The sequence below is a fragment of the Diadema antillarum genome, unplaced genomic scaffold, assembly GCF_040938485.1.
Source record: "Diadema antillarum isolate AM-2024a unplaced genomic scaffold, OU_Dant_1.0 scf00000225, whole genome shotgun sequence".
NCBI lineage: Eukaryota > Metazoa > Echinodermata > Echinoidea > Diadematoida > Diadematidae > Diadema > Diadema antillarum.
The window spans coordinates 410,640-431,509 of record NW_027271114.1 but is presented as its reverse complement, the minus strand read 5'-3'; the positions used below and the strand labels follow the sequence as shown (position 1 = coordinate 431,509).

Sequence of the window (20,870 nt, the reverse complement as noted above, 5' to 3'; positions counted from 1 at the left end):
TTCAGTTCCACTTCACAAGTATCTCAGAACAGAACAGATTTCAGAATTTCTGGGTAGACTAGATGGCTCTTAAGAGAGGTACCTGCTGGACGCTACCGACTAGTGAAAGTACTGTTAGTACTAAGAAACAAATGGCTTTAGAATTCAAGACTTTTCCCAGCAGCATGCGAATGTTTCTTCCCACTAGAATGACAGCTATTTCTTACCCTGCAGCAGAACTCACTCCAACAATGTTGGCTGACCAGTGGTCCTCCTGTAGGGTATCAATAGCTCCCGACGTGTCCCAATCAACCTCCATGTGACCATGTCAGGTCAATATTCATGACCCATTTCATAAATTGTTATACTGATCTTGCATGAAGAATACCACACACACACACATACACCGACAGACAGACAGACAGACACACACACACACACACACACAACAAATTCATTCATTTTCAGACAATGACAGCCCTTGAAACCTACATCTGTTTCATTGGTCTAGTTTTGATAAGAGAATGAATTAAAGTCATATATAGTGGCACTTGATAGATACCTTTTCAATAAAAAATAAGGTCAATACTTAGAAAAACTCTTTATAACACACTCTTACAAAAAAAAAGAATACATACTAGTTTACCCTTTGATGATGTAGCTAAGGCACAACAATAAAGGAGTATAAAAAAAGCATTGAGTCCAGAAAATAATTGCATCTTCACCACTGCGATCACGTAGAGCTTTCCCGCGTGTCGAAAGTGCTGTAGTTGTATGCCTGCGAGTTGACTTTATCCATGGGTTCCCTGTCCTCCCTGGAGTTGAAGTACAGGTGCGTCTGCGTTACTGGCAGCGACTTCTGCTCGCGACGAGGAGCGACGCAGTAGACGAAAATCATGTTGACCGCGATGAGAATGACGAGGAACCCCACCCACTGAAATATTTTACAAACGCACGAAATGCTACTCAATGCATAATATGTGATGAGAAATTAGCAGTGTGAAGTTCTTTACAGCAACGCCTTGATCTTCAAGAGTGGGAGGTTTAAAGGTACTGTTTACCACTGGAAGCAGTGTTTTAAACATTGTTCGAGTTATCACATTTGATGCATATGTGTAGGTCAATTGTATTACAAAACATCCTACACTATAAAAATTTTGCAATAAACCCTAAAATACGAGGAGATATCACTATATTTCTCAAGAACCCATAACTGTAAACGGTTTCTTCTAAAAACAATTTTATTACAACTATTGTTCACATTATGTATATTTAATAATTCTTAACATTGATTATACTGATTAACATTTTTACATTGGTTGTTTCTATCCCTAACTCACATTTCAGTATTATCTTTAAGTACTAAAGCTGGGTTTTTGTTTCATCAGCAAATAGTAAATAATGCCTTCAATAGTGGGAGGGCGTCATTATCAGTACCTGTACAATAGTAGCCATGAAGCTCTCCGGTGAGAATTGGTACCAGGGCTCTGCTCCCGGCTCTAAGGAGGCTTGGATGGTGTCCACCCCCCACCAGATGATGAGGACGACAGCTTCAATGGGGGCCACCACTCTGCGAGAAGGAGAAGAAGACGAAGAAGAGGAATGATAACCCCCCAAAATGGGATGAGATTGGGCGAAACTAGGAACTGATCCACACACCAACTCAGGATACCTATAAAGTACCACACTTTCTCTCTATGGATTAAAAAAAAAAGGTGGGAGATGGGTTACGACCCGAATGAGTTCCTCCAATTCAGTGACAGAAGAATAAGCCTATGTGCATGACACTTGTCTACAAAACAGGTTTACTGTTGCTCCATGTCACTGCTGTTGACTACTGCTACACAGGTGACTCCGGTCATAACAAAGTCCTTTATAAAGTAATGACAGTTTTCAGTCATTATTTAGAAATTTCTTTGTACGTCCGTAGCTTAAGGGAATTTTGCACCATAGATCTTTATGATAAATATTTTGGGATCTGAATCTCTACTTCCGTTGTAACAAAATTTCATTAAAACCATGTCCGTTGTAACGGGAGCACCCTGTACAATATATCACTATATTGGTGTAAAAAAAAGAAAGAAATAAACAGATGCATATTAATTGAAGCATGTACGTACAAAACTTGTATGTATGTCTGTATTTGGTGTCTATGTAAAGTAACATGTTATCCAATCATCAAGAGATGGGTATAAGGAAAGTGGCAGGTTACCTTTCTACAACGGAATGCAATGACATCAATATAAACCACACCCACACATTTACTTTATAAATGTAGCTTTTCTGCAACCAGTGGACACAGTTTGAACAATGTGCGACAACTTGATACTTACAAGACGAGCACATCGAATATGCCATATAGATGCCAGTCATTGTTGCTGTACTCGTTGAACATGAGGCGGCGAAATTTCCGCACTCCGAATCGGATTACCATGTAGAGGAACATTAGGCCCGAGATGAGAAGTCCAAATCCCCAGACGAAGTCCTTTCAAGAATAAACAAAAAGTAATAAATACGAATTAAGTAATAAAGCAGAAAATCTTACAGCAATCTTTAATACAGTGTTGTTGAGATGCTAGTCTCGGCTCAAGGCTTTACTGATACAGCAAATTTTGCTTTTGCCATCATAGCCAGCCACCCTTCCATCCCCTTTGAACATCCTGCATTTGTGTTTGTGATTGTCATCTTATACAGAGACTCCAACTCTCCCGTTTTTGAAGGGAGATCTCCCGCCGAAAACCCATTTTTGCAAAATCTCCCGTTCTCCCGTTTGAGATTTAATTTCTCCCGCCTTGGTTCTTTGTCTCCCGTAGGAAAGGATTTCTTACTTATTTCTATCGTGTGTTGAAAAAATAAGCCTTAGATAGCACAAGAGAGCATCTAGAACCCAAGGAACTTCGCGCTTCGCACACATCAAGTTGGAGTCTCCCGTTTGCTAGGGGTTTCAGGCGGGAGAATCTCCAGATCAGAAGGTGCTTTGGGTTGGAGTCTCTGCTTATATATTTTAAATTTTTGCCACAAACTGCTGGAGTAGTATGCAGCCAGTCTTGGTCAGTGATTTGTAAAATGTGAACATACGTGTATTGATGAGTACTTTTATTTCCATATGCATGATTCTATTTCATGTTCTTGTCTATATCACTTGCATAATGTGCGCATGTTTAAATACTCCCGTGAAAATCATGTGTATATTATGTACCTGGCTACTCAGGAAATAATAGGCTTACAGGTATATACATAACATATATGTACACATAATTATTGATTCCAGATGATGATTGGAACATATGATTATTTATATATTCATATCTTAACAGTCCCTTGCTCTGAATACCGATAAATGCCTGTCCAAATGAGATCCCATTGTTTAGTCAAAGATATTGCATGGTTATAGATAGCATAACTCCAATGATGATATCTCCCACAGATCTACATGTGGTCTATACAGGACCAAGAGAGGTTCAATGAGATTATTACTTTAAATTGTATTTGTCAGATATTTGAGTGCATACAGACAGACGTTCTGCCAAAAATCTGTTAAAGTGCCAAATGAGAGTAAGGTGAGGTTTCGTAATTGTAATATAAAATATGTACAGTACGATGGCACCAAGCATGTAGTCACCTAGGTACGTACATGTAGCAGAATTCACAAGCGTAGCAATCTATCAAAGTGTATGGACTGACATAATCTTTATATCATGGTATGGTATAATCAGACTAAATTCTGATATATTGTTCAGTCCAGACAGATACAAAGTTGTGCAATAGCAACACATGTAATATTGCCATCAAACTGATGTCTCATAATATGCAAAACTCATAAGCCATAAGCAGATAATATCCAATGTACAGCTGTGAGAGTGTGATGTATAAATACAGTCATCTGAGGTCATGATATATGCTGAATTGCAAATCCCACACAAAGTTGCATGATCACTGATACCAACATATATATGTCCACCTAATTGATGTCACATGAAGGCGAGCCAAATACAGAGTCGCGTGATATTGACATATAGTGCATGGTCATTTGATATATGAGACATGCGGACTTCCCAAAGTCCAAGGGATCAGGTGAGAGATCATGTGACTTTGGCTTGCTTGCGGTCACCTGATTGATGAGGAAGTTGAGGTTAATTGCTGAACCGATGCCCAACAGGAAGAGAGCGGTGGAGCACAGTAGGGTTGCAAACTTTCGTTTGACTGCATAGGAAAAGAAGAAACAGAATATTTCAAGCGCCTAGAATCCAATCCTCATTCAAAGTCACTTCCATAAATGAATATTCTTGAATAACGAATGAAGAGTTTTTATCACAAAATGAGCCAACTCAATTCTTGTTAAGTTGAGATATTTGTGATTCAAGCTGCTACAAACAAAGAAAATAATATGAGAATACAGGACATTTTTAATCAGAATTTTTAGAATATTCCTTGTTATGTCACAAGTGAGGTATTACCAGATAGGTTTGATTTTGCTCTATCTGATGATGAACTTACTTTGAAATGTGTAAAAATGGAGCTTAGCTCATTTTGCAATTAACTCTTCAAATATACACACATATCTTTTTTTTTTCACACAATTTGAAGAAGAAATATTCATATCACTCACAAGGTACAATTTTGGTACAATAATCAACTAATACTGATGACTGAATAAAGCAGAGGTGTGCATTTTGTAATTAGCATCAAAACAAATGATTTTGTGTTTTCATAAACGATCAAGTAAGGTTTTATCTCATTCTGACAATCCCTCATCCTAAAGATGGCTCTCAAACAATACAAAAGTGACTTTTACTAATAGTTTGAAACCAAAACACTGAAAATAAAATCATATACCATACACACAGTAAGCGAGGGAGAAAATCATTCCCAGTATATTCGCATCCAGTTTTGTCTCGAGAATTGGGAACTGCTTGAAATTCAAAGATTTTGTGCTTTTGCTCACACACGTATATGCCTAAAAACACTTCAGAAGAAGTTCTACAGAAATAGAGGCTGAATCATGGGGCTTCAGCAAATAAAAGAGGTTACTTTAAACAGTGTGCTACCTCCAAAGTCTTCCAAGATTTTCACAAAGAGCTCGATGTTGGCCAGCAGAGAGCTCAGTCCAGCAAACATCAGGGCAATGAAGAAGATGATGCAGAAAAATCTACCTCCCGGAATTTGCTCAAAGAGGAGTGGGAACCTGAGAAAAAAAGGAGAATCGAAAAAATGCAAGAAATGTGACAGAAAATTAGATTGAGAGATAAACTGAAAGATGTTTCCCTTTTCATGCATACTTTCTCCTCAGTAGTAGCCATCTGTGGTAACTCAGGATTCACCTACTTGACAAACATCGATGATAATTGTGACCCTGCACCACAAAAGTCGCCAGACATGGATTTTTAGGTAAGGACAGATTCTGAAAGACCAGACTTCAAGCTTAAAATGATGTGTAACTCCATACAAATGCATTCTCCTAACCCATCTAAATATTGAAAAGAAAACACCTACTGTGGAAAAGCATTAACTGAGAAAAGAGGCTCTGAAGTAAAGGATCTATTCAAGTGCTTAATCTTTTACCTTGCCATACTAGCTGTGCAATAAATGGGGAGAAAAAAAAAGGATATGAAATTCCGCAGTATAAACAATGAAGGGATTATCAGATTAGGCTGAAATTGATGATGACCTTTTGACACATTCTATCCATGACTAATACCAACTTTCAACGCAGTAGCATCATCCTTTTATAAGTTACTAAAGTTGAAAGTGAAGAGTGTGTAAAGGTTTTTTTTTAAGAAATGAAAAAGGGATTCTAAGACACATCTAATCACACTAATCCACAAAAAGGTGTTCTAGCAAACTGCTAAAAAACACAAATTCCCATTCATTCTATGACATTAAACTTTACCATGATGTAGATGAAGTCTACTCTTTCAGAAAACATGAAAAACTCAAAACTGACTATATAAAGTTGATCCATCTCACATATTTTGAGTCCTGACACAAAACCAGTGTGTGCCACTTTTTGTTGGTTTTGTGATGCACGGTCACATAGAGCACTTGAATTTTGATTAATGAACAGAACATGGCAGGTTTCAGACCAAGTGGAATATTAATCAAGAAGCAGAGTACCACAGGCACAAACTCAAGTTTAAAGCAGCGATCATTACCATATAAATGTGAGCCCGGTGTTTGCAGGACCGTTTGTCTTCAGCAGCTCAACAATCTCAGTCTGAGTCCGGTTCTCTGCCATTTGCGTTGAGAAGACAGTGGCGTATGTCAGCATGCCACAGATAAGACTATGGTGAAGATACAAAAAGAAGAATACACATATATAAACACCATTATATACATATCAAGAACAGGGCCATACACAATGTTTTTTTTCTCTCACATGCTTATCAGGCAAGTGAAATCATAAATATTCACAAATTTTTACTTGCCTGAAAGAAAAAAGTACTTGTTGCCCAAACGGCACAATAAATTGACTTAAGGAGCTTTTGATTTTCATGTTAAAATCAACATTTTACTTGCCAGATCAGAAAATAAATTTTTAGCATTTGTATATTCTTAATTGCCCGACATGCAATGTTACTTGCCCCGGGCAGGTGTGCTGATGTTGAGCCCTGTACATACATTTGCAGAGGTCAATGATGGAAAAAAATGAATACTTAACCCATGAAGACTAGTCCTGAGATACTCAAGCAAGAGTCTGTGGGAAATATGTGTTAAAGCAACATCAGCTTGTCCTCAATAGGTTAAAAGAAGTGTGCATCCATTTGCACAAATTCTCTTTCCCAATAATTTGCCACTAACAATGCATTGTTTCAGGGCAATATTTCCTTGGCATTTGAACAGCTCCAATGTTTTTAAAAATATCATCCTAGAGAGGCCAGAAAGGAGTGGTTGAGATTGAAAGAAAAGAGAGAAATAAATGAATAGCTAATTGAATAAATGCAATGAATCAAGACCCTTGTAAGAATGAAAGCAAAGAGCAGTCCTATGTTCGATCAACCACAAATTCACGGCATTCATTCGTATTGGCAACCGGAATGCTTGACTTGTATTCCCCGACCTGGATCTTGTGTTCCCCTTGTAGCATTATCTACCCCAGGGCTGCCAACATTCACCCATTAAAATTGGGGGTTCTAAAAATAGCAATCACGGGCATACTTGCTTATGGGGATGGTATAGTTTTGGTTATGATGGGGGATTCAGGTTTTAACTTTTTACGAGATAATCAGAAGAAACTATTATGAAACACTAAAGAGAATTCAATTCTTAGAGGAATTAAAAGGTTATTTGATGAAAACAGGTTTTGAAATGGCCGAGACATGTAAAAACAATGTAAAACAAATAAAATGTGGGAACCACCTTTCATTAGGAGCACTTTATTTTACTTTGCCTTTGGATACCTCAGTTATTTCAAAAGCAACTGTAGTGGATATCGCAGTCATTAATTACAAACACAAAACCACACGGATTAACCTGTTGCAGATGAGTTGATTTTTGCTGTGCTTGACAGGATTTGTGCAAGGAAGTTATGGGAGTTATAATATTTTTTCATGGCAGAATCTGAATCATTCAATGTCCTCACTATCAAAACACTTATAGGGTTAGTGCTGTATTGCAACAGTTAATCAAATAACATGCAAACACTCAAATTACAACAGAAAATAGGAGTGGGTGCTCAAGAGATCTGCCCTCCAAGAAATACTGTTGTTGTTTTTTTTGTGATAATGCAATACACCATGTCTTCTTTGTATTTCAACTTTTTTACATGGAAAAAAAAATCTTAGCCGAGAGTTGATAAATGGTCAGTCTTAATCATGATGCCAGTAATATATGATGGGCTCAATCATAGTGTGTGTGTGTTTGTTTAAATGTTTGGTGTGGGTGCAGTTGGTACCCCATGAGTGATTAACCCATTGGGTAGGAGTCTTGAGTATACTTGGGTAAGCGTCTAAGGGAAATGCGTTTTGTAGCAAAATCAAACTGTCCTCAATGGGTTAAAAGCCTCAGTATATCAACAGGTACATTGTATACTTGTGTGCTTGTTTCAACACTTGTCACAGGTGCAATTGGTAGCCCTTTAAAGTCATCAGTATCCTCAGTACCTACATGTACACTGTATGCATCAACAAATGGCAAGTTCTATACCTGACCAAGTTGTTGCCGATCGGGATGAAGTTGCCGTAGCGAACAATGCCGTGATCAGCCGTCATGTAGGCGGAGTAGGACACAAAGAGACCGGCCGCTGCGCCCGTGTCGAATGCGTTCTGGCTTATGGCATCCACCCACATCCTTGCATTGCCAAACTGGGCTAAAATTTAGAGAAAGAGAGAGAAAGAAATAAAAAATAGAGTAAGGCAGATTATAGACAATAAACACACACATTTGATAGGGGAATGACACTCAAAAATTCATGTCGATTGAGTGAATGCAGCAATATATTATATGTATACATATCATATTATATGATATAATGTTAAAGTATTATCATCTTCCTCAACAGCATTTCAAACCCTTCAGAAGAATCATTCTTTATTGTGCCCTCCAACGCAAACTGCATGTGGCCATTCTTTAACAAAATCATAACAAGATGAAGATTAATAACTGTAATTTCATGTCTGTTGTTGATTATCCCCCCTCCTTTTTTTTTTTTTTTTTGGTGGGGGAGGAGAGGGTAAATGACAAGTTGTACTGCCTTTCAACTATTCAACTTTAAACTGTTGAGTTGCATCACTGCTATGTCCTCTCATAGAATTCATGATCAGAATATTGAATGCCTCTCCCTATTAGTAACTGCTAACCTACTGTACACTCAGCAAGGAAGAAAAGAAAGAAGATCTGAATGACATTTCATTCTAATTCAGATTTAATTTCACATTTAAAGGTAAAATCACATAAGACAAAACTCACTGGAGTGCGACCATTATCCATCCACATAAATTTCACAATATTCAGAATCATAGGGGAAATAAACAGAAATGTAAAAAAAAAAAAGAACAGTCCCAATAGCTTGATTATAACTATCAAAAGTGACACCCCAAAAAGGTAATTTTTGCCATACCTGGTATATTGTATCAATTCATGAAATCGTAACAAGAACTCAGCGCCACAAAATGTGTATCCTTACTGTGAAATTCCATATCATTCGTTTTCCATTCCAAATCAGTATAGTACTTTAACCACGACTGTGTTGAGTGTACATCTTTTGTAGCTTTTAGTAAACTGTTGTTAAAGGACAAGTTCACCTTCATAGACATGTGGGCTGAGTGAATGCAGCAATATTAATAAAACACATCAGTGAAAGTTTGAAGAAAATCAGACAATCCGTTCAAAAGTTATGAACTTTTGAAGTTTCTGCTCACTGAAGGCTGGATGAGAAGACTACTAAAGCTTGTGATGTCACATGAGTACAACGATATAAAGAAAATATAAGAAAATTCAACATATTTTCACTTTCCTCGTTTAATAAAAGGTCTTTTGACTTCCCTCTGTCAGAAGGGAAGGGGAATAATATTACCCTTAACATACGTCTGTGACAAGTTGAGGAAATGTACACTTTTTTCAAAAAGTAAAATTTTGTGAAATTCTCTTTTTATTTTCTTTATGTCGTTGTACGCATATGACATCATACACTGTAGTAGTCTTCTCATCCAGCAGTAACTGCGCAGAAACTTTAAAAATTCATAACTTTTGAACTGATTGTCTGGTTTTCCCCAAACTCTCACTGATGTGTTCTACTGATATTGTGGCATTCACTCAATCCACATGTATATGAAGGTGAACTTGTCCTTTAAAGGTGCACCTACCCCAGTCGGGAGTGAACATAAAGCGGACACCGCTGACGGCGTCGGGCAGCGTCATGCTCCAGATGAAGCAGACGACGACGAGGACAAGGAAGATCGAGACAATGACCGAGCAGACCACCTCGATGCTCTTGACCCCCCAGAGGACGGTCAAGCCGGCAAGGAAGATGGCAACCGTGTGGTAGAGAAGTGGCCAGTCGGAGTCCTGATGGACACAAGATCACAAAAGTATAGAAAATGCAGTTTTGAGGATTCACCAGGAACACAACACTGCAAAACTTTCATCTTTCTTTCCTTTTTGCTTTATTCAATTATTATTACTATAATTTTTTTTTGAGCTGCCATGCTGGATAGAAGGTTTGTTACCTTCACCATGTAGGTTCTGTTTCAGCCAGCATTGGTTTGTTTGTCTGTCTGTCTATTTGCAAAATAACTCAAAAAGTTGTGCACAGATTTGGCTGAAACTTACAGGAAAAGTCGATAATGACATAAATGAACAGATGATTAAAGTTTGGTAGTGACCTGGATAACTGTCTGAATCCAGGATACTTATCTTTTATCTATTTTTTTTTTTGAAGGATTATCATTGGCAAATACGTAGGACCAACAAAAGAGGGAGTTCAAGCTGCGCATATTTGAGATGTACTTTATAGGCGCATTGAGGGCGCATTCCAGGTGCAGTATGTAGTAAGCTGCTGAATAACGTATACTCCAGACACAGTAAAAAAGCTTCTTTTAATCATCAGGGAATAAGGGCCATTTTCAGCATGTGTGTATGGATAGAAATGGGCTACATTGGCAGAGGTCTGTGCTCTCAGAGTGATTTCATAGTTTTGAATAAATTAGGACAAAAGGGGTTTGCTTGAGGATCACAGTGTAACTATCATTCATACTGATATACTTTCAAATACAAAGTGTACATACATGACTTTTTGTACATATAGTTTACATAAAATGTCAACATGCTTACAGGTACTTTCAGGCATATACACTGTCCCAAGAGATTCAATAGTTTGCTGAATATTGGGTGCTCTCCTCCATGGAAACAAAACATGCCCTAAAAACTCAGATTACATAAAAACAAGTGCCTCTTCTCCTATGACCTATCGAAGTGAAAGAAAAAGAGACAAAGTTTCCTGTTGATAACCTTGATTGGGGCATTATTGAGAGTTGATTGCTATGTTATCAAAGTTTGGAAAGTACAGTTTGTAGAGCCCGTTCATACCACTGTATAACTAATCAAAAGAAATTGCGTTTTCACTTTTGCCCGTCATCGAACTTTATTCCAGTCAAATTTACAAATATGCCATTTTCCCATTAAACTGCACCTTTTCTCATATTCCATATTTTTGTTCTCTCTTTTTTTTCGGGGGGGGGGGGGGAGGTTGGAGGGGAAGGGGGTGAGGTGATTTACTGATTTGACTTGAAGGGAGCATGAGAACTTAGTTGTGGTGCAAACTTGTAACAGCCAACATGCTTACAAAATGTGTTATAATTAACCTCTCTGCATATCCCAGCCATGAATATCAGAACAAACACTTGATGAAGATTTGGGAAGTTTGTTGACACATCAAACAGGAAATTCTGCTACATCATGGCCAGTCACCCCTCTGTTTTCTGCCTCGTCACTGGCAGCTCGAAAATGCTTTGTGTTGCAACAATGTTTACATCCTGCCCTGAATTGTTTCCCATGTAGACTACAACTACGTACAAATAATATTCTAACTAATATCTGAAATGTGTTTTAGTCCTCAATATCATGTAGCCATGTAATCAGTTAGTCAGAGCTTTGTCAATACCAACAAAGAAAAAGTTTTGTACAACACACACTCTTTCCTACATTACATGGTGGGCATGTTATTTTGGGCACTATATACGGATCAACAGAAATTTTAAGAGCACCTTTACACCTATAAGGTGAACTGGACAAACAAACAACTAACAAACAAATTGCATGCACTCAAACCAAAAATGTAGTGCAAAAGAGAGACAGTCCACAGATGGTAATACACATAATGTACAAGCAAAAAACAGATGCTGGTCATTCTTGTGAATTTTTGCCCAAAGGACTTTATAAGTGGCAATATTGCAGGCAAATACAGTGTAGTCGTTTTACACAGGTCAATTCACATATCACATTCAGCTGTATAAGACAGTGTTTACATGTAGCTCTATGCCATTAGATGAAATAGGATGATGGCCTTAGATTTCTGATAAAAGAAAAGGAAAATATGGACAATAAGCAAATAAAGATGTTAAGATGGGAATTTTTACTTCTAACAATAATACCAAATATGTCACACATTCAATGATAATCAGTGTAAAAATAACAAAGTGAGATTCTAACCACGGCAAAGTCTTGAAACGTTTGGTTGCTTGCAGTCAGGCTCTCGGGAAGGTCATGGCCAATGTAGAAAATGAGGTAGTAGATACACCAGCCAACGATGACACAGTAGTAACCACTATAGATGGGGAATTTAGGTTGTAAACATTTATGGGTGTTGCACAGGCAAGTGTACACATGTATCTGGTCAATTCTAGTGGAAAAAAACAACAGAGGACTTTGCTGGCAAATATGAATAGAAGAAGAACTAGACGTATGTTGTATACAGAATGAAAGCAAACAAATGAATACACATTTCAATGAGCATGTGTACAGCTTTGGTTAAAAAAAAAGGACACAACAAGAGAAAACTTTAAGTCATTGTCATATCTGGAATCTTTCATGGAATTTTGGGTTCATCACTTGAAATGAAAACAAACCTTTCTTAAAGTCTACTACTCCATAACCAGCCACTACACACTGAAAAAACATAGCAAGAATTAATTGCTTTTTAATAAACCAGTATATTACAAGAGAGTCAATTCTCAACTTTCATTGGCAAATTACCTTTTAACCCTTTGCATGTGAGATTCTTAAATTCCCATTGAGTTTGCACAGGACACAGCAGATTAAACTATGAGGAGCTTTAGTCTGACTTGATTAGACATTGACTTTCTGTGCCAAGTAATGAATCTCATGCATAGAAGGTGTATTTTGTCATTATGTCACAATGTGAATAAGAGTTTCTACAGAAACTGGTATGACCCAACTAATAACATTTTGCATGGTCTAATGATTATAGCATAGTTATCTATATTTGTATAAAGAAAGATAATAATAATTCAATTTCAAAGCATACATATCAAGCCAGGGGGGGAATTAAAGCACACATTAAATAAAATGTAGTGTATTAAACTGGTAAATGTCTCATGGTTTCCAGAGACATGCTGCTTGAAAGTGATACCCAGTATGACGAAAAAGCTTGAGGTTGAACAAATCTGTACCTTATTCCGAAGTCAACAAGGGCCACCCAGGCCCCTGCCCAGCCGTTCTTGGGCCCGATCAGCTCCGTGAAGGCCCCGATGGTGGCCTTCTTGGTGTAACGCCCGGTGCCATACTCGATCAGGATGAGAGGAATGGACCAGATGAAGAGGAAGACGACCCAGACCAACATAAACTGGAGGCATCCTGTAAGGCGTGGTCACAAAAAGGGGAAGAATTCTTGGCTACGAGGGCGCAAACTCCACTGTAAAGAAGAGTATGGACCAAGGTGTGTAGACAGGCAAAATAAAATGTTGGGGCTAAAATATCCAAAGATCCTTTTCTTGAAACTGTTTTAGGAGCTGATGGCCCAGGGCTTGTGCAGAATCTGTCTACATGGGCCTATCTTTTGCCACACATTAAAGTTTGATATTGAGATAACTGAAATTTAGCATTTCTCGAAACATATTTGATAATGCATACATTGAAGCAAAAAAAAAAAAAAAATCTACCTTAAAAGAGAAAGCTCAACAGCCCTAAATAAAATACTAATAATGATAATGATAATAATAATGATAATAATAATATTAAGTATCATGATAATAATACTAATAGTAATAATAATAATAAGTATCATAATAATAATACTAATAATAATAATAATAATAATGATAATAATAAGTTATTATAATAATGATAATAATAAGTGATAGGTATAGTACAAGAGGTTGTGGCTGGGTCATTCCACAAGGTTTATAAGAAACAGCTCATTTCACACATTTCTTGTATGGATGGCATTGTTGTGAATTTAAAGGCACAATTTACCATTTGCAGATAAAACAAAAACCCACCATTAGTGCTTTAAAATAGTTCAAAAATAGCAAGTTGGGGATGGAAACAACCACTGTAAAATTTGAATCGGTCAAATCGATGTTAAGTATTGTCAAATATATACAATATGTGAACAATAGTTATGATAAAAATATTTCAAGACTTAACCGTCTACAGTTACGGTTTATTGAGAAAAATACAGATATCTCCTTATATCTTAGGCTTTATCGCAAAAATTTGTGATAGGATGTTTTGTGGTACAAGAGAATTATGCATTAAATGTGATATCTTGAAAATATTCTAAATCACTGTTTCCAAAGGTAAACAGGACCTTTAATGATTAATATTATGACACTATGATGTGTTTAATGTCACTTGAAGACAGAGCCTTTTACTTTACCCAGGGCAGTAATGTGAGGTGATGACATCATCTCTTCACACATTATATACTCTGATCAATATCATTATTCTGCAAGGTGCTACATACACTATGTAAGCACTTGCCCAATTGCCCACCTGCGCAACTGAAAGTCAATGTCGGGCAAGTGTTTAGGAATATTGTGGAAAAATACTTTGAAAGAGTTTTGAGGCCACCTTTTTTGTTCCCCATCCCCTCCCAAACCCAAGAAGTCAACCAAACATACTCAAGCACTACGATAACGACCTTCAAAGACATGTAGACACAACGCACTATTACATAAATTTCATTTCAGCAACTTTCCAACACTTTCGAACATACACTGTAAAGAAGTCCAATTGCAATGCAACACCAACACTTGATCGGACCAGGGAGGTGCTTTCATCCCACCTGCCTGATTGCAACAAGTTTGTCAATGTGTTGAATAAAACATGTGAATTTATGTGTGTTGTTTGTTCAAATGATCATGTTTTATCAAACCCTTGGCTTACAAGTGATTTTCTATTATTAAAACAATGTATTGGCATAATTATCATTTTCTTGTATTTTTGGACTTTCTTTTTGGGCAAGTAAAGTTCATGTCCGGGCAAGTGTTCTGCAACAATTTGAAAATCTGATTGCCTGACTGGGCAAGTGGTTAAAAAAAAAAATAGAAAGTTATGTAGCACCCTGTTCTGTGAAAACATATATGTACATGAAATTCTCGAATAGAATTCCCTGAGTATCTAGTACTTTAAGTATTTCAAGTCTGACTTTGCTGAAACATGATCAGCAAAATCTATTTGACTCTGACTTTGAGCTGTAGAAAGTAAACATGAACTTGAAGAGCTTCCAACCACTTGAAATATTAAAAGCAAACAACATCCTCATTTTGCAAGTCAATGGGGAGGAGAAGCAGATACAGGAAGAAACTTAAGTATGTGTATAACTGGCATCACAAGTTGTAATACTACAACTAGTTTCAGTTTCTGTGCCACCATTGCTGGCTGAGAAGACTACTCATAGTCTTCTCAGCTCAGCAGGCGATGGCAGTACAGAAACTTTAAAAATTCCTAACCTTCGAACAGACTGTCTGATCTTCCTCAAACTTTCACTGATATGTTCTACTATTAGCTGCATTATCTCAATCAAAAATATTAACCCGTTGAGGACGGTTTGATTTTGCTACAACACGCATTTCCTATAGACACCTCCCCGAGTATACTCGGGACTCATCCTCAACGGGTTAAAGGTGAACTTGTCCTTTCATGGAGATGAAGATACTTTATGATTCAAAAAGTCGAAAACTATAAAGTATGCGGTGGATAGTTGTGATTAGTATGCCCACAATTCTATGAAAAAGCTCACCTATTGTATACTAGGCACCTAGGAAATACTATGATACACATCTTGTCTTTTTTTTATACCATTATCACCTCGAGAAATTTACATAGCTGAGTTCTTGTCAGCTGGCTTACTTGATTTTCGTACACGGTTTTCATTGTCTTTAACTTTCATCCGAAATAACTTGCTGTCACTTTTGTGTTACTATAACCGTACAACCTCCTTTGATCAATATGCATCACAAACTTTTTGCAAGGTTGCTGTTTTGATTCATTTGCTAGTACAAGTGGCATCCTAAGACGAAACACTAGTACTCAGAATGTGTGTGTGAGAGAGAGTACATATTTCATTTCTATACAAGCAAAATCAAAAGTCTGCTACAACAGTAGCTCTTACAATGACACTGCATTGAAACATTAAGATTGGGTTTGTATCATAGCTAGTGGCTTCCTCGATCTCCACTTGAGTACTTCTAAGTTTGGAAATTTAGTTAAAAAGTGTTCAGTACAGATGTCAGCTGAGTGTGTGCTGTACATTTCTTTACAGAGTCACAGCTCTTTCAGAGACATAGGCACAAATACAGCACTTATTTGCATGAAAACCTTGGCGGTTCTCTACACATTTTTTATCCACCATATTAATGTTCTGGAAACGGATGGAAAGGGGAGATGTGGAAGTATTGTGAACACCCCCCACCCCCACCCCCACCGGCACATTTTGTAGTGGATTTAGGGTGTGTTTTGCTTGTTTTTGTTTTGTTTTTGTTGTTTTTGTTTTTTGACTGTCAGTGGATTTTGGGAAAGAAGTGGCAGCACACAACAAATATGTGAATACCTTTTTTTGTTTGTTTGTTTGTTTGTTATTTACCCATCGTCATTGGGTCAACCACCCCCTCCCCCCCCCCCCCCCCCTCACCCCCCAGGCTAAATCCACCCCTGATGCAAAGGTACATCCTAAAATCAGCATTTATGTGGAATTGATGGGAACTGTCTGTCATTCTGGAGTGTACATGTAACTATCTGTTATGTGATGAATTTATTATCAATTTACTATTGAAGTATTTAAATGCTGTGTGTTTGCAGTCAGAAGTGAATAGTACTGGGCTGAGCATGGTGTAGATCACTATACAAACCAACCTCAGTGTAAACGCACCAGCACCTCCTCAACTGTCAGTGCATGGAAAAGAAGTATGTTTACACTGGAGATAAATGCATGGTGTATTGATCTTAGTGGCCCCTGGGTTAGTGTGTATGGGTGTGTGTGTTTCTGTGTGTGTCCTTTTCTTCTTTTTTTTTTTTGGGGGGGGGGGGGGGGGGAGGGGGATGGCATTTGCTTCTGGTCTTTTTGCACAGTCATTCTCTACCCTGCATGGGTTAAGATTGTGGCCGGTATCTTCGCTTTGATACTGCTGCATAGTGCGTGTATTGCCGGGAACTTTCATATTGTTCACTAGGTTATTTGCCCTGCGTTTTCTTGTCTGCTGTGGGCTCATGAGTCACACACCACAAGACCCATCTTTTAAAGACACACCAGTACACATCAGGGCTAGCACTAATTACATTGGAGAATCAACTAACTGAAAAACTAGAAAATGTTCGCATTTTAGCTTTCAGCCATTTTAGCCAAGATTTGTGATTACAATCAAAATGAATACAAAAGTTCTTCTACATTGTCTGCATTGAATGCCAGTGGCAATACACAAAAATTTTGTGCCATGAAAATATCTTGCTTTCTGGTACTTACAGTATATTAGTGGTTGATAAACAAAATCTGTACAGGTATTCAGTTTTATTCTTCATCTTCCTGTTCATAGACAATCACACCACTTCAATGTCGAGTAGTTTACAAACTGTATATAATTATAATTAGATCTTGATTGATAATTGCTGTGCATAAAAATGGAATCATCATGACAAAGCAAGTACGTATAGATACAAAGTTTCCAAGGTCAAGTTTACCAGATAAGATGTACAGCTACAAATGCTTCCACACTTTGCTGTGTTTGTCTTCCTTCTTGGGACATACAGTAATATCCAATACAAAAGACAATACACAATGCATTGATATTATTAGAAACAGTGCCAAGCAATGGCACAGTCAAGAAGGTAGTACAAATGTTGTGTAAACAAAACAAAAAAGTTCAGTTTCCATCAACTAGTACAGCGTAGGTTAGGCTGCCGTTTTGAAAAACCTTGACACAAGGGCAACCAGCAAATCACGCTGTTAACTGTGCACAGGAGTTTCCCTGGGTCTGTTTGTGTTCATAAAATGTCTCAGTGACTTACAGACCAAGCTTATAGCGACAAATACAGCATTGTGAACTGGGATACAAATACAGTTGTGTATTTAAACCAAAATTGGCCTTGAGAAATGTACCTTGATTTTGCCATTGGCAGTGGATTACCAACACATAATTTAGTATCCAGTATCTCTGGAAATACACGTTTTATGAGTATAACTGGTAGCTGTGTAAAGGTCACTTTTTATTACCAGTGATCAATATGTCAATAACATCATCGAGCCAGAAAGGAAGATGACACTTTTGGTCTGTTTACAGGCAAACTATTCCTAAAGGAAACTGTCTACAGGTACCTGGGCATTGCATGAAGAACAAAACAAACAAACAAACAAACAGAAAGTTGTGACTTATTGTACAAACAATTTTGAAATGCAAATCTATCCAAATGTGCTCAAAACCAAACAGCTGCAAAAGGTATAATCTTAATATCTAATGCACACTATCTACATTCAAAACATGATTTCACGCAACCATTGCTCCAAAAGGCCCTGAAAAAAAAGTGAAAATGATTGTCAAAAATCCTCAAATCTAATACATGGTAGGGGAGGATATGATGATTTTGATGGTTGCAAAATGTGCCGGCCATCATAATCTCCACGTTACCTTGGTCTCCGCTGTTATTGGCCAGAATGCGTGGGAAGCGCCATATGTTTCCCGTGCCGACCATGCATCCTATACATGTCAGGATCGTGCCAAAGGTCGTTCTGAAGCTACCCCCAGAATTCACTCGGCCGGACTGTGGTTCATGCTGTTGTTGTTAGTGGATGAAGCAAGAAAAAGAAAGAAAAAAAAAAGAAATCAAAATGATTGTAATTCAAGCAGGGAAATAAGCATTACTTTGTACAAGGGTACTAAATTGTAAGTCCACAAAATTCTGTTATATTACAACTTTTCCAACAGTGTATTTCTTTCTTTCATTCTGCATTGAGCACTCTTTGTGTGACATTGATAGCACAATCTTTCAAAGACCATTAAAATACTATGTCAGTAAAATCATTTAATCGCAATCTATGTGTCTGCAACAGTTTGGCAAGTAAGGTGCTACTGCATGTAACTTTTTTGAAGCGTTGTTCTATAAACCTTTAGCCCAATATGAAATTATAAAACATTTGGGAACATTTTGTAGATTGAAATGCATGCTCTGTGACAGACTGTGTACCATACATACAAATGACTAAAACTGCCAAGAATTACATGTATCAATTAGCCATTTGCTATACATGGGCTTTGTTAGTGGTAGCCATTCACTTGGGTGGACAAGTGACATTTGTATTTGAAACATTCACACTTGCATGACATGCAGTTACTTACAAAAATGTAGTCTTATGGACGCTACTTATCAGGTTGCAAACTTCATTTTCTTTACATTAATTATTTATCTTTTTTTTTCATCTTTCATGATAGTAGTGATGATTGATAACAGTGGGGATAATAATGAAAATGAAAAAGTGCTACAATGTAACTCCATGATTATGCCTTGTACATACATGTACATATCCGATATACATGTACGTGTACCTTAGCTGATCTCGAATCCTAGAATCAATAGATAGGCATAAAAGTGGATTTACCAGGTACATTGTACTAGAATAAATGTTTGATAGATTCATTGGTAGCCAGAATTCAGTACAGTACTGCACAACTCATCAATGTAGGATAAAGAAGATGCATGACAACTTAGAGTAAACAAAGGAAGTAATGAAACACTTTAGAAATCTCATTGAACAAAATAATTTGCATAATATCATATATAAACAGTGAACGCTAATTTGCTAAATTACTACTGTTTGAGTTTATCATAATATAATCAAAGAACTGGAATTTGACAAAAATCAATGGAGGACAGGTCATGAAAAACTAGAGGAAGAATAAAAGTGAAGTTACAATGCAATTTGCTGTTCACATAAATCATTTGTACAGACCTAAGAGTATGTATAGATCCTAGTTGTCTATGGTACATGAAAAATAATGAATAAATGACTCTTAATCTACATAAAGCAAATTTATGAAATTGATATTAATGATATTTCATAACATATCTTTGACATGTGACTTTTTTCATTTTATAGACAAACTTTGAAAAAAAATGCCCACAATTGCAAACTTTCGAGCACCATGTTTATATCTTGTAAAACTTGTCCAAAATAGATATTTTTTTTAAAATCTTCTGAAGAATGACAAAGCAAATTAGACGTCTAGTTCATATTGTTCTAATTGATAAAATTACTTTTGTGGGAATATTGAGTGTACAATATTGTAGGATCAAAAATTCATGCAATATACGTATACAACTACTTTTTATTGTTCTACAACGATACAAGATTAAAAAGAAACATTTGTGAAGCAGAATTTGTTAAAAAATTGTTTCCATACCTGGGGCTGCAACGGTGTCGTGTCAGTTGCTTCATCCATACCGAAATTTCTCACTGAATAGCAGCCGAAGTGCCCAGTTCTCTACACAACTTTGTGATTTCACTTTGGTGCCTACAATTGTAGGTCGAGATGGTCGAAAGATGTATGGACCACTGTTTATACAGGGTACTAAGAGTAGTAGTAGAGCCCTCTCAATCGCAGTGTCATTCCAGATTTTATTGCTACATGCATGCAGAATCTAAATACAGACTGAACACCACCAAAGTCCAAATTTTTTAAGCTACCACTAGGTACTAGACTCTAGTAGTGTACCCTTCGAAAAATATTTTTGGGATCTAACGTTAGAGCCAGAGGTCTAGAGTATTCTGAACTCTTGAACTGTATGGAAGTGGTAGAAGAGAGCCCAGGTCAAATCTCCTGGCTTGGCGAGGTCTGTCTGCTGCTACAGTACTGGTTGCGTTCAGTCAGGTCTCAGACAACGTTCATTTCATTCAATCCGAGGCATGAGCATCGCTGGACTGTCGGGATGAGTCTGCTGATGAAGAA

At 37.3% G+C, this 20,870-nt stretch overlaps 1 protein-coding gene across 1 annotated transcript; it reads right to left on the bottom strand.

The window, feature by feature from the left end:
* Positions 1-642: 642 nt before the first annotated feature.
* LOC139724642 (uncharacterized sodium-dependent transporter YocR-like) lies at positions 643-20,843 on the bottom strand. Its single transcript, XM_071635775.1, has 12 exons — positions 20,325-20,843; positions 18,555-18,699; positions 13,104-13,287; positions 12,124-12,238; positions 9,780-9,981; positions 8,122-8,284; positions 6,132-6,260; positions 5,028-5,164; positions 4,091-4,182; positions 2,313-2,464; positions 1,417-1,549; positions 643-913 (listed from the first exon to the last, which is right to left on the bottom strand). Exons 1-12 carry the CDS (start codon positions 20,361-20,363, stop codon positions 713-715), a joined length of 1,692 nt encoding a protein of 563 aa, XP_071491876.1. The 5' UTR covers positions 20,364-20,843; the 3' UTR covers positions 643-712.
* Positions 20,844-20,870: the final 27 nt, after the last annotated feature.

Bases quoted from the DNA above. Each gene is read 5' to 3' on its own strand.
- LOC139724642 (XM_071635775.1), bottom strand. From the start codon at position 20,363: ATGGATGAAGCAACTGACACGACACCGTTGCAGCCCCAG. The intron at 8,285-9,779 runs GTAGGTGCACCT...TCTAAATTTTAG, and splicing joins TATGTTCACTCCCGACTGGG to CCCAGTTTGGCAATGCAAGG. The intron at 1,550-2,312 runs GTAAGTATCAAG...TCCTTCTCGCAG, and splicing joins ATATTCGATGTGCTCGTCTT to AGTGGTGGCCCCCATTGAAG.